Here is a 14,393-nt window from a genome sequence, read left to right as displayed (position 1 = left end):
CAAATTGCGTGTTTGGTTTCTCTCTTAACTCGACTACTTAAAGGTGCTGTCTCTTGTATCTCTGAAAGACGACAAAATTAAAAATTACTGTACTCTCAGGAAATGAGAGATTTTGTCGCCTTTTCTCGTTTGTAATTTTTTTTCTAAATCCGATATTTATTTATACCTACATTTAAAAAAATTGCAAAATTTGCCGCCCTCTTTTGCCGCCATGGGCCGCGGCCCATGTGGCCACCCCCTTAATCCGGCCCTGGAAGGAAGTGGTTCCTACGAGGAGTAAGAAGCTTTCAGGAATTCGTGCAAACCTGGCGTGACCAAACTTTACAACATTTTCCTCAGAAACAAATGTGGCCCCAAGACAGCTTTTCCAAGACACAAATCCTGCGGGATCTCTCGAGATTTGCTAATTCTCTCGTCTTCTTTTCCTTTAAATTCGAAGGAGCGAAATTAATACCAGGGGTAGGAAAAGCGTCATTAGAGATAGTAACATATTCCACCGTTAAGTCTCCAAAATTTGGAGGCCCCTCTCCCGTCCCTTTTTACCCCGAAAATCCCTCCGTCGGAACTCGGACCGTTCCGCTGGACGAATCAGAACCTCACTGACAACATGATCCGAGTTGAGCTGATTCATCCTTCCGTTTCAACTTCGTGTCATCGCACAGTGGAGCGATCCTTTGGGAGAAGTCGCACTTGAAATTGTTTTACCTAACTTGAAGAGCTTTGGACATAGATTTCATCGAATTCAAAATCAATTTTAGGGGTGGCTCTGGTGATGAAACAGAAACTCAATAAAAGTCCTTTGAAAGGTATACACGCTTCATATTGACAAAGATTTAAAAGTTCTAAGTTTTCGCATCATCTCGTCCGACCTTTCCCATTTGACCCCTGCTCTCCTAGCGCCGCACAGTGGATTGGGTCAATTGAAGAGAGATCGAACATGACATTTTTTATTTTAACTGCAAATTTTGATGATCACTTCATCACATTTTGAATTTCAAGGGGTGGTTCTAGAAGAAAATTTCACGAGAATCCCAATGAAACCACTTTTAGAACCTCTAAGCTTTGTATAAACGGAGTTATGAGCGTTTAAAGTTTCCAAATTTTGTCCGACCTCGGTCCATTGGCTCGATCCACTGCGCGCCGACTGACTCCGGAAGATCGTCAGCGTGAGCCTTGAACCGCCTAAAATTTTATTCTCATCATTGTTTAAAGTTCAAATTCTGCGAGGCATCTCACGCTTCGGGGGAGGGGGCAGGGGGAGGAAAACCAGCCCCGACGGACGACTCTGGTTTCTGGAGGGGAGCCGCACCATAACGCGTCTCGCTGCGTGGCCATAATTTCATGGTCTGCGGGGCTGCCGTTGACTCTGCCAGAGGTCAGACACATGAGACGAGTCTGCGGATCAACGGGCGAAGAAAGAGCCGAGGCAATAAATGTGGTCGGTGCTAGGGTAACATGGAAAAAGGTGGGAACTGCCTGCGAGAGCAGATAGCGTTCATTAATTTCCGTGGAGCTTTGATAGTTTGCTGTACCGCTAGATGTATGCGTTGGATTTGAAGGCGCTACAACGCTGGTAAGCCGATGATGTGCATCGGCATCCTAGTTTTCTGTCGTGTGGTTACTGGTCGAGCGATTTGTTTCTCGAGGAGTTTTTTTGAGTGTCAGGCGTGGCAAAAAAACACTGAAGACTGGCAATTATCTGTTGAGGATATCCCCGGAAATCTGGAAATCTTTTGCCGTTTTGAAACCAATTTCTTATCAAGTATGGTCCGCGTTAATTTGGCGCCTCAGATACCCGATGCATTGTTGTCAAATAGTGCTGAAAAATAAACGTTATTCTCAGTTATCAAACTTTGTAAAATGCGAAATATCCACATTTTCCGAACTTAGCTCAGTAAAATAGAATGAAAATCATTATCAATGTAATCACACATGAGCGCGCATAGTCTCAATGTGCAGCCAAGTGGTGCGGTATTATCACTAGAACTTTCATAATGGAGATGTTGCATGTGTGAGGAATTTGCGATTTGACTGTTGATTCCTATGTACAAGTTCGCGAGAAACACGATGGAGCCACTGGTTTTTTTTTTTGAGATCAACTCCCAAGCTCAAAAAAAGCTCTCTAGTTGAGGCCAAAATGGAGGGGATATCCCACGCTATCCTGTGAGTCCACCTATACATCAAGACAACCTCTCCATGCAAAGATAGGGAGCAAATACATTGACAGGGCTGCCACTTTATTTTGGGACTCCACAACCGAAAACACGGCAACCCTGCTAATGTATTTGCTCCCTATCTTTGCATGGAGTTTGTCTTGATGTAGAGGTGAACTCTCAGGATAGTGTGGGATATCCCCTCCATTTTGGCCTCAACTTGAGAGCTTTTTTTTAGCTTGGGAGTTGATTTCAGAGAAAACCAGTGGCACCATCGTGTTTCTCGCGAACTTTTACGTAAGAATCAACAGTCAAATCGCAAATTCCTCGCGCATGCAACATCTCCATTAAAGTTTCCGCAGCTTAGCTTTTTTTTTGGGGGGGGGGGGGGGGGGTAGAAAAACCGTTAGGACTCACATCATATGTAATTAATCGTCTCATCGATGGCAAGTGGAGTTCCGAAGAGAAGATGGCAAGGAGGGTGCAGGGAGAAAGGGAAGGAGGGAGGAAGTGAGCGCAGGAAAACTGCTCTGGACACCGGAATAACCGCGAGACACTATTGAAAATTGTCGCGTTGATTCTCGAGTACTATTAATAACCGTCATTGGAATTAATTCTGTGTAAAGGAAGTAAAGAGCTAGGATGAGCTGAGAAAATAGTTTCAATGGAGTCCGAGGCGGTCGAGCCTTGTTGCCTGATCTCGATTCACTCTTGACTTAAACATTTCCATCGTTCTTCAGGGGTGGAAGGACTTTGCTTTAAAGGACTTTTATTTATTTATCTATTCATATAAATAAAAGTTTTTTTTCAGTAACAGAATGTTTTTATTATTACTCAAATGATTTTCATTATTAACTAAATGTGACTTTTTCATCGATGATTTTTTTTTAATTGAAAAACAAACTGACGTAAAAATAAACCATTTCTTCACCTTTCACATACAGTTCGGGCCATTTTTCAGTGATTTTTCTCGTTCGTATAAATAAATTCATCGGGTAAATGAAGCAAACCCCTTATCTCCCAGAAAAAAAAACGTGTTGAGGTTTAACATTTTTCTTCAAATCAGCGACTTTTTTTTTTTTTTTTTAACGAAAGTAAAATTCTTGAACCCTTTTCCTCAGCCATCCCGTAAAAGAGCCCTTTAAAGATATTTTGTTCGTCAATATTCTCTCCGCGTTGAGGAGAGATGTACGGATGGAGGCGGGTTCTTTGGAGATCTGGCACTCGCGGCGGAGGTCGGGACGCGGGCACATTTTTCAAGGCAGATTTCCAAAGCTCAAAGCGTGGAGAGGCTATTCTTAGAGCGGGTGGTGGTTTCCGATCCCAGGTTTTGCACCGGGAGCCGGAGATGCCCCATACCCCCCCCCCCCCCCCCCCCGCGCGGGGCCCAGCGGCGAAGAATGGGAATGGGGCTTTACCGCAACGATAAAGCAAAGCAAGTGCACCCGAAATCCCAGTCACAGTAGCCCACTCCCGCAAACCCCCCCCCCTCCCCGGGGCAAGGCCCGGCGTCGCATACTGTTTATTTATTCAATTGATCTTGATAAGAGCTTTAACTCGAATTTGGCCCCGCCACCCGGCCCCGCTTGGATCTGAATTTCGCAGCCTGCAATCGGTCGCAAATCAAGTTCATACATGGTATCTAGGACACAGAGATGCTTATCTGAAGAGAATGGAAGATATCCTGGAAAATTAGGGAATTACAGGAAACAAACCTGGAATTCCATCCAGGCACGCCACATCCCATCTCGGGCCCTGGTACCAGTTTCAAGGTCCGGGCCCCAAGCACGGGGGGGGGGGGGGGGGTCCGAGGGGCATCTCCCGCGAAAATTTAGAATTTATACGACTAATCGGACGCATTTTGAAGCTTCCATAAAGAAGTTTTCCATCAATTTCTGCGGAATAATTATGTTTTTTTTTCTACTTTCAGCACAAAATATTTGCGAATTGTTGCATTCAAAACATCTGGACAATTTTTATTTTTATTTTTTTTTTTGGGGGGGGGGGACATATGATACTATTTTCAGTTCTAAGAGGGCCAGGCCCCCCTGCTGGACTCCCCCTTCGTTTGTCTATGGCAAGGGAGTTGAGCCATGAGCCATTGAAGTCGAGGATGCCCAGACTGGAGACTCTTCTGACGACGGAAGAAAATGAAACGCAGTTACTAAAAATATCCCTCTGTACTGAAAATCTTGAAAATACAGGGTGTCTCACGAAAAACGAGCCACCTTGAATATCTGCCGAACGCGTCGGAATTTCGAAAAACGGTAAAAGACGTGTTCGTTTATATCAAGGGGGACACCTTTTGGCGTATTCGACATTTTCCCAAACCGCGGAAGGGGCGCGGGGCGGGGGGTGCCCCACCCGTAAGTCGAACTTTTCAAATGGCACCCCTACTTTTTTATTTCAGAAATCAATTTTACGCAAAAAAACAAGCCACCCTGTCCAAACCGAATGTAAATCGGACAATTTTCCAGTGATTGACAGAGTTTTAAACATTTTTTTCATGCTCTTTTTAAAAATTTCCCACGCCCAATGGAATTGCTGTATCAAAACAAACTCTCCGCCAAAAAAATTCTTAAACATTGCACTTTCGATAAAAAAATCAAAAAAATCTGCTGCACTCGAAATCTGGAGCACGCGGAGCCCTTCTTTGCGACATTAAAATTCGTTATACCGAACATTTCCGAGGGGCGCTCATCTGGAGGGTGTAGTAAGTTTTAGACAAGAATTATTAATCTTTTTTCTGAAGCATAAGAAACCGTGTCCATGAAGAAGCAGTTAAGGAGAAAAACAACGCACCGCGGAAAAATAGCGTCCTCAGAAGTATTAAGGTCCGGCTCAAGTCATTGACCCCCCCCCAAGAAAAAAGCTAATCCATTTGTTTTTCTACTTATCTGCTTCTTCATAGACACGGTTTCTTATGCTTCAGAAAAAAGATTAATCATTCTTGTCTAAAACTTACTACTCCCTCCCGATGAGCGCCCCTCGGAAATGTTCGGTATAACGAATTTTAATGCCGCAAAGAAGGGCTCCGCGTGCTCCAGATTTCGAGTGCAGCAGATTTTTTTTAAAATTTTTTATCGAAAGTGCAATGTTTAAGAATTTTTTTGGCGGAGAGTTTGGTTTGATACAGCAATTCCATTGGGCGTGGGAAATTTTTGAAAAGAGCATGAAAAAAATGTTTAAAACTCTGTCAATCACTGGAAAATTGTCCGATTTACATTCGGTTTGGACAAGGTGGCTTGTTTTTTTGCGTAGAATTGATTTCTGAAATAAAAAAGTAGGGGTGCCATTTGAAAAGTTCGACTTACGGGTGGGGCACCCCCCGCCCCGCGCCCCTCCCGCGGTTTGAGAAAATGTCAAATACGCCAAAAGGTGTCCCCCTCGATATAAACGAACACGTCTTTTACCGTTTTTCGAAATTCCGACGCGTTCGGCAGATATTCAAGGTGGCTCGTTTTTCGTGAGACACCCTGTAGATAGAAATTTTCCAAGAAGGATACTTCTTTGAAAATTTAAGAAGAATTTTACAATGTCCCAGCGTGTTTCTGAAAACCTTTTGGGAAATTGTTAGGGTAAATTTTTCACTTTCTTACGAAACAAGGGTTGCATGTAAATTCATAGTGGTTTTTCACGGGTAACACGGGCCCCCTCCGGGGCCCGGGCCCCGGTACCAGGGACCCAGTATCCCCCCCTTGTGGCGGGCCGGCCTTCATGCACGCTGGGCGTGTCGATTTCCTTTGACATTTTTGCAGTGGTGAATGCATAGCTGAAGTGCGCTCCAGCTAGAATTGTATTTAGCAAATGGGTGGTTTTTCTACGAGGATTAAAAATAAACGAGTGGTACGGAATAGAACAAAAGAATATGAACGATGCAAAACGATAATCCGGGTATCCGAACTTGGCTGATTTGAAAACGCCTTCAAATGCGGCGTGATACCTCACGCATTCCGGAGAGTTCAAATAGTTGTATCATTGCGCCGTAAGAATGTGACGGATGATTACAATTGAAATAGCCTTCATGCACGCTGGCCTTTTCGATTTCCGTTAAAATTTTTGCAGTCATGAATGCGCTTAAGTGCGCCTCAGCTAGAATTGTACTTAGCGAATGGGTGGTTTTTATAGGAGGATTGTAATTAAACAAGTGGTTAGAAATGGAAACAAAATAATATGAAATATGCAAAACGAAAATCCGGGTATCGGAACTTGGCTGATTTGAAAACGCCTTCAAATGCGGCGTGATACCTCACGCATTCCGGAGAGTTCAAATAGTTGTATCATTGCGCCGTAAGAATGTGACGGATGCTTACAATTTAAATAGCCTTCATGCACGCTGGCCTTTTCGATTCCGTTAACACTATTCAAGTAGGAAATACTATCGATAATTGATCATTCACGGCTCGCCACTGATCCCCAATGAATTTTGTCTCTGGGGATCCAAACACCAACATAGATGTAACCTCCTCTAACGCCACCCGTGAGATCAAATCGATACATATCGCTTTTCCGCGACGCAACAGCGCGCCACAGTCACACGCGCTGATCGACCCGTCATTCACCTCGCGCGCCACGCAGTCCGATTTCATCGGAAAGGAGGTCACTCAAAACTCACCACCACCTCCACCGCCACTTTTACTAACTAACGAGCGGCAGTCGACGAACTTCCAGCCACGACCCATCAAGACGTGTCACTCCGCCGGACATTTCGCACGGGTTTTCCGTCCGTTTTCCTCCACTTCCACCTTTCTGCCAACACCACCGCGTTGTAGGTGCACTCCCGAGCCGACCGGTCCGAGTTCGCTGCGCTCAGCGGAACGCCGCGCCGCGCCGCGAACACCCCCCCCCCTCCCATCGCGCTCCGCGGACGCGTTAGGCCCTTTCTCTTGAGTCGAGTATCCACGTCGCTGCTTCCTCGGGTTGTCGAACGGCTCGAGTCGCCGGCGCCCCCCTTCTCCCCGCCACGTTCCCCCCTCCACCGCGACTCGTACCGTTGGACTCGGGAGTTTCTTCGCTGGAAGCGGTTCGTTGGCAGTCGCGACCGCCACGCTGGACCCAGTCACCACCACCGCGGTCCGTGGACCCCCCGTCTGTGATCTGTGACCCCCTCGGCCGTGCGAAGAGTGGCAGTGTTTGTGGTGGTTTCCTGTAGGTTTTCCCGTCGATTTGCATCTGTGATTTCGCCATGGGCCGAGACGATCGCCGCGCCAAGAGGACCGCCAGCTACATCGAACTCCCGCCGAGAGGACCCGGTGCGTGCCCCCATTTTCGTCTTTGTTGTGCTCCTCCGGGACTGGGATGAGGGTCAGCCCAGAGGCGGGTTGGCGCCTGAGGGGTAGGCAACGCGCAGAGCGTTGGTTCCCGTCGGGGATTTGCGTATCCACGGAAACAGCTGGGTGGTGTTTAGAGGACTTCTCGGGGCCCTAGCGATCGGGGGAACAGGGAAATGTAGGGAATTCTGTTGGGCAAGAGAAATTATAAGATATGTAGGGTATTTAGGGGGAAAACATAGGGAACCATGACTTTTTATCGTAGCGACACTTTAAAATTTTATGGTTGAATCGCCTGAATGATTTTATCGCGGAATTTCGCTTCTTCTTTTCCCTTGCAAATCCAGGAAAAGCTGAGGAAAATCACAAGAGGAGTAATTAATTTGGAAATTACTATGAGCCCTGTTTAACACGGTCAGCTAGGCACCGCTCAAAGGAACAGTAAAATAGAGGTGGGGTCTACGCATTGAAATCGGGTGGCTGGCTTTTACACCAATTCGCACCAAGAAAATCGACTTGTCCTGCAGCTTAATATTACAAACCATCGGATTTTTCTTTGTCTAATTTTGTCGCAAGAGAGTGATTTTTGTAAAAACATTGCAATTTATTAAGTATCTCTTGAGATGGTTATTTACAGTATAGATTAGAAGAAGACTCGAATGATATCATCGAGAGCTAGAAAGTGACACGTGGTTCCTCCTCAGATCATTCATTTTGATATTCGCAGTTGGACGCGAGTGTACCTTAAGTGAAATTGACTATTTTTTAGAGTTCTGCCGACCAATTGACCAGCAAACTCCTTCCTTTTCCTTTCCTTTCATTTCTTTCTTTTTCATTGAACGTTCAACATATGTTCACGTACACGGCTGTTGTTTGCCCCATCGCAGGTCTAACAGAACCTCCCCCGTATCAGAGACACAAAATTCAACTCCGTATTTTGCTGCTAGAAAAAAGAAGAAATTTGCTTCAAATTGAAACGAAGAAATGGGAAGGTAGAATCATTAGTCAAGTCACTTGGTCGAGCTAAATTTTGGAATCTGACAAAGGAAGTGGCCGTAAACGTCAAGGCTTCATTCCTTTCGTGTTCGAAAACTAGGATAGACCGCATCCACATCAGAGCAGACAGATTTTTTTGCACGTAATCTTTCTTTTTCTTTTTTTATCTGGGCTACGATTTTAAGTCTCATTTTTTCTCCATGTTCTGATTACAGTAGAAACAATTTATCTCTTGAGAACTGAGTGAGCGGAGCTGCACATCGCAAGCCAGTGAGCTGCGGTTATGAGCACATGTAAACACGAACAGCTGTGAGCCATTAGGCTTAGCAAACCGCAAACCTCTCCCTTTAAATTCCTCTAGGAAGTGGAGAAGAATCCAAATGTATTTCTGTGATGCCACGTGGGGTTATGGAAAAATAAAAAAACTCTGTCCCTATGAATCCCTGAAATTCAATCTGAAAGAAGTGATTACTGCATGTTGTATTGCCAAACATGGAAGTCTAAATGAAGCCTCCGACTGCCTCCGGTAACTTACGTAACTCAACTCTTTAGGGGAGGGGGATGTTTCATTCAGTGGTTTATGGAGCAAGGGCGGTTATATAACACCCTAAAGCCGTTCCTCCTTGAGTTTTATTATCTAATAATAAGGTGTACGGGGTGGTTCGGAAGTATATGCCCACGCGACAAATTCTGTATGCCTAAATCAAAATTTGCTCTGTGATTTTTGTTTTAGTCGTGTCAGTGCCATTAGTCGAAGAAAGCAACATTTACGGATCTTTTCCTTTCTTCAGTTTTTACTCCATGGTGGGGGCAGAAATTGAAGGAATGTGAACATTTAATGTGAATAATCGATCTTGCTCACTTGTTGATCGTTGTCTTTGGTAAACCTTGATTTTTTTTGTTCAGGGTCAACCCTTTAAAGGGCCTTACTTCCCTAACAGTATGGTCCAAAGGAAACCTATGAATGCCTATTAGATTCGTATTTTTTAGCTCAAAAAATCTATCCCCCTCGTATCGAATTTAACATTCGGGACTCCCCGCACAAGCATTATTCAACGAAATTTCCCTGTTGCTCATCGATTGGCCTCTTCAGGGAGTGACTCATCGCAGAAGGGGGAGGAATTGGTAAGGGTAGCGCAGCGTCATCGTCATGGCAAGCACTTTAAGGGATGAGATTTGCGGCAATTCCGATGCGAGTGTGGCGCTAGATAAAGCCATAAAAATTCGCTTTCACCGGAGGGTGCCTTCCAGTCGGGTGGGGTGGGGGGTTCCCTCTCTCTCGACGGAGGTGTTTACTGTCACTCGATTAATCGGCCGTTTGGACCTCCTCGCCCTCACCCGCGGTCGTCGCAATTACAGATTAAACAAGAAGAAAGTATCACAAAGTTGCGCTTTATCGTTTAACGAGCGTCGCTCATGATCGTTCAATCGTGTTTGCTCAGCGTTTTCGGCTCTACGTCACCGGGGGCGCATTGCGTAACCGCGACGCCGGCTGCACCGCCACGCGGCGTCGCTGTTGCATCGTGGCAGCAGCGTCGCGACGCCTCCGGGACTGAATTTTAGCCGCGGAGAGAAGTTTAAGCTTCACTGTGACGAGAGGCGGTTTTAGAAAAAAAGGTGTTACTCCCAACTGAACGGAAGTAAAAACTTCGGCCCTTATGATCAAATTAATTACATTTTCCAATAAGGATCCACTATATTTGGCTCTCCCATATCGACACATATCTGCATAGGGAAACCGATCAGTGTTCGAAACTCACAGGCGCCAACGCGCCAAATGCGCCTAAACAATCGGCCATGGCGCCCAAAAAATGAAAGCTCTGCGCCAATGTGGCCCCTAAAAATCTGAATTTTCATATCAGGTGATTACTCGAAATTTTCAGCAATACGAGTGTAAGCTTTTTTTATTCTTCACGATTTCATCATTTGTGCTTTTGTCTTCCCCAAGTTACAAGCTACTTACTGGTTCGGTTACGAAAACATCTTGCATCTAACTTTTCACTAATTGCGCCGTAATATATATGCAAAAAGTCAATTTGGCCCCTAAAAAATCTTCAATGGCGCCTAAAAATCGGACTTGATGCGCCACTTGGCTCCTAAAACTCAAAGGTGAGTTTCGAACACTGCTTTAGTTCCTTTCTGCCCATAACGCGGTCCAAATGTCGTATTAACACAAGGTTTGTGCTGATATCACATTTGGCTTTTCCAGCGTGTTTATGTCGAAACGCTTCTCAATCCTAAGAATAAGATCCGATGGTGCATTCGCATCGAAGGAATCAATCTGTGTAGAGTGGAGTTTGACGAAATCTTACGACGAAGATTATGGGCGTGCCCCTTTAGGATCGAGTTTCCACTATTTATTCAACCGCTGAGACTCCTGAGCTGAGCCTCATACCTATTTAGGTACGCTTTTAAAACGGATAAACAAATCCACGTTTCATCCTTCGTTTGAATTTCGCACATTCGCGGTCAGGAGTTTGGAGTCACTTCCTCTTCCCCTGTGTTTTATCGATGTAACGAGGTTGGCTTCCAGAATGTCAATACCTGCCGAATCAATGGACCATTAGACAAGGTGCGAATCTAAGCATCGATACCTACACGTTTTCTCATCAAAATTTTTCATTGAACATGATTTGACTAATTGACTAATTAACGAAGTAACCTCTAACAAACACATTCACGTCTTTCAATGCATAAATTCGAACTTTTCGCTCATGGGAAATAACATAATCTACTTGAATTAAATTGCACACTAGACGTTACCGAGACAGTTTTTGCTGTAAGAAAAGATGACAAACCCTACATCTGCACCTTGGCTCAGCTATTGCTAGTTGTTTATACTATGAAGACCTCAGGGTTGGGGAGGGACACGGCTTATTAAGAAGCCTGCCAAAATCGTTGCCGTACGCAATTTGATTCAAGGGTCTTTATGTGAAATGGAAATTTAAATTACTCGTAACCGATCTGCTAAATAAATACTCCAATATCTTGGTTGAGAGTCGGTTTCAGTAATTTTTATGGCAGAAATCGTGTTCTGCGTGGAATTTTGAAGAATTATTATCTCTTAGGATGCCGAAATTTGTATAATGTCCAGTGGTTCAGGTTCATTGCTTCCAATCAAACGTCTCGCAGCGATTTCTTTTGCTAGTGAATATACCGTTCCTCTCCTGATACGCTGTTCAGTGCTGATTTTTAGTACTCCGTGTCACCTTTTCCAACCTGTTACTCTCCGTATATTTTTTTTACAGTACTGTACGGTGTCCTATATTTCTGGAAATTCCGAACTACCAACAGAGGGATGTTACTTCGCGTTTTTTCAAGTCAGGCAAAAGGAAAAGCTAAGATGTTTGAATATATGGTCAGTATGTCTGGGCAGACAACCGATTGCTGTAATAGAACCGCACGAGATCGCTCGAATCCCATGAAAACTCGTGTCAACTCGGAGGATTTATCGATGAAGTTTGACATTTACACGCCAAATTTTTGTTCCTTTACCGGTTTTGCCGCAGCTTTGTGGTAAAAGAGCTTTTTAAGAATCTTCCCCCTTTGAGCTTTTTACTGATTTTGTCTACACAGCAGCGTTGCCGCGCGGGTGCTCAGATCTGGCTTTTGACAGTTTTCCATCTCTCGTCTCCGCCTCCGCGCCCTGTTAGACCTTGACTTAGCAGCTCGCTGGTCCCCAAGTTGTCAAATCTCACTTCAGGTAGGGACAAAGTTGTCAGCTGAACTCCAACACTCAAGTGATTGAGTTCAGCTTGTGTTCCAACCCCTTAGAGTACGTTCGCAGAGAGTGCGTGGTGTAGATGTCGCAGACGAATACTTAGTGAAATCAGGTATTTTGTCATATGCCGAGGCAGATAGTTTTTTGTGGGTTTACACAATTTCGTGACTTTATGGCGAAGAGCTCACGAGTTTCAATATATTTTGAAAAACAATTTATCAAACTTACAAACTCTTTTTGTCTCTTATTCTTCAATTGCTTCTCATATTTTTATATGTTGAAATTCTGAAAATTCTGTATTTTATGACATGCTGAAAATTTTAAGATACTTGTCTGTTCAGGAGCTCAAAATCGTTTAAAATCTATTCTCGCAGCAGCAATGAATTTTTTTGTCTTAAATTAGGAAAAGAATCAGAATTTCAATCTTAATTAGAATATTTGACTACTTGCCTAGGCATTTGACAAAATGTCTGATTTTACTATTTGCCTGCGACATAGACACCCTCTGTGGGGCGGCTCTGGCGGCCTCATAGACAGTGGCGATGATTCTGGTCGCCCACTGCAATGGTTGACTCTGGTCGAATGATGCATTCAGGTTGAATTGACTTTTGTCTTATTTTTTCTCTCCCCAGTTCTACCCAGAGCCCCCCTACATTTTGTTCGTTCCCAAAAGTCTCTATGGGGCCCAGTCGACACTTAAACTCTTTCTCTCTATACATAGGTATATTCGTAGTGCTTTTTTTTAAATTTGAGTATCAACTTGGCAACCATGTCGGGTTCCCACTCGCGGGCGACCGACGATCAGTGGCCAAATCGCCGGGGTAATAAGTTATTTCACGTTATGCTCTTGGGAAGCTGCGTCGGATCCCATTCCGAGGTGGCCACGCAAGTTCTGCCCATGGTTTCGTTTCTCTTTTGGGCTCCAGCGCCCCACCCCGCCTCGGTGTGGCGTTCGTGTGTAGGTATATTGTTATTTCGAACTGCTCGGGCGCGGGGCGCCCCCCCCCCCCCCCCGATTTCGACTTGGTTTTGGTGGGGATTAATCTACTGTGACCAGTCGTCGAGAACGGATAACCGTCCTCGTGGATCGAGTTATTCTGCCGTGCTAAGGAAAAACGCCGTATGAGCCTTCAGACGTTGCCAAGTTTCCTCCGATAAAAATCGAATCTACAGGGAAAGTTGCGAATATTATTTTCCAAAATTTTCAGACAATTTTGTACGCAATTTAATCTAAAATATCTGAAAATTTCAAGGGATAATATGCCTAAATGTTGTCAAAAATACGTATTTTAACAAGGGAAATTTGGCAACCCTCGAATGTTCATACGGCGTTCTTCCTTAGCACGACAGTATTGGATACAGCTGGACGAAATATTTTCGAGGGAATTCCTGTCGGAACGGAAAAGGGGATTTCGGATCCAAGTCAAGTTAGGTCGTGACTCGTGAGAGTTCAAATGGAGCTGTAATGATAGAGAAGAAAAGCTCTGCCGTGCTCAGGAAGAACGCCGTATGAACCCTCAGACGCTGCCAAGTTTCCTCCGATAAAAACCGACTTTTTTTTGGAAAATTGTGGATATTTTTTTTCCAGCATTTTCAGACAATTTTACGCGCAATTTAATCTAAAATATCTGAAAATTTCAAGGAAAGATATGCACGAGTGCTGTCGTAAACACATGTTTTATTAAGGGAAATTTGTTAACTCTCTTATGTTCATACTGCGTTCTTCCTACGCACGGTGGAGTAGGTGGCGGCAGTTCATGATTTGTTTAAAGCGTGACGTAGGTGGGTGCAGGAGGGTTGTTAGCCACCAGGAGAAACGCAGGGAATTTTAGGGAAAAACTCGTGAACGACAAAGTTTGACGCTTTGCTGTAATGACAATTGAAAATTTATATTTTATCTTTTCTTTTCCTCACAAATTCCGGCTACACTCAGGAATTCAGGAATCTTTGACATACTATGAATCCTGCTACACTATGGCGTAAATATTCTTGTAAAATTCGAATTTCTGAGCATGGACGACGGACCGTAGCGGCGCTGGCGTAGCGTCCTTTGTTTTTGTGTATTTCATCATAAAATAGAGCTCTAAAACCAGCTGAGGACACCCAGGAGTGCATGAAGTTATTCAGTTTACACTTTCACCAAAAATCCACAAATTTAGCGCGGTCGGAATAACGTCAACAGAAAAATATTCTCGGACGAGGTAATTTTGACCTAAAAATCAGCGCGACGAAAGTAACTTTAACAAAAAATAA

General features: G+C 44.4%; 1 protein-coding gene across 4 annotated transcripts in view; it reads left to right on the top strand.

Moving 5' to 3' along the window:
* Rtnl1 (reticulon) overlaps positions 1–14,393 on the top strand; it is an 88,358-nt gene that overhangs the window by 53,701 nt on the left and 20,264 nt on the right. The window contains exon 1 of one of the 4 annotated variants that reach the window (XM_072298120.1): positions 7,172–7,405. The exons of the other annotated variants lie outside the window; for them this stretch is intronic. Coding sequence (XP_072154221.1) covers positions 7,339–7,405 — 67 coding nt within the window. The 5' untranslated portion in view covers positions 7,172–7,338. Of the gene's footprint in view, positions 1–7,171; positions 7,406–14,393 lie in introns of those variants that run through there. 4 annotated transcript variants of the gene reach the window in all.

This window comes from Bemisia tabaci, chromosome 3 (genome assembly GCF_918797505.1).
Source record: "Bemisia tabaci chromosome 3, PGI_BMITA_v3".
NCBI lineage: Eukaryota > Metazoa > Arthropoda > Insecta > Hemiptera > Aleyrodidae > Bemisia > Bemisia tabaci.
The sequence above is the reverse complement of the archived record's forward strand: the minus strand, read 5'-3'. Positions and strand labels throughout refer to the sequence as shown.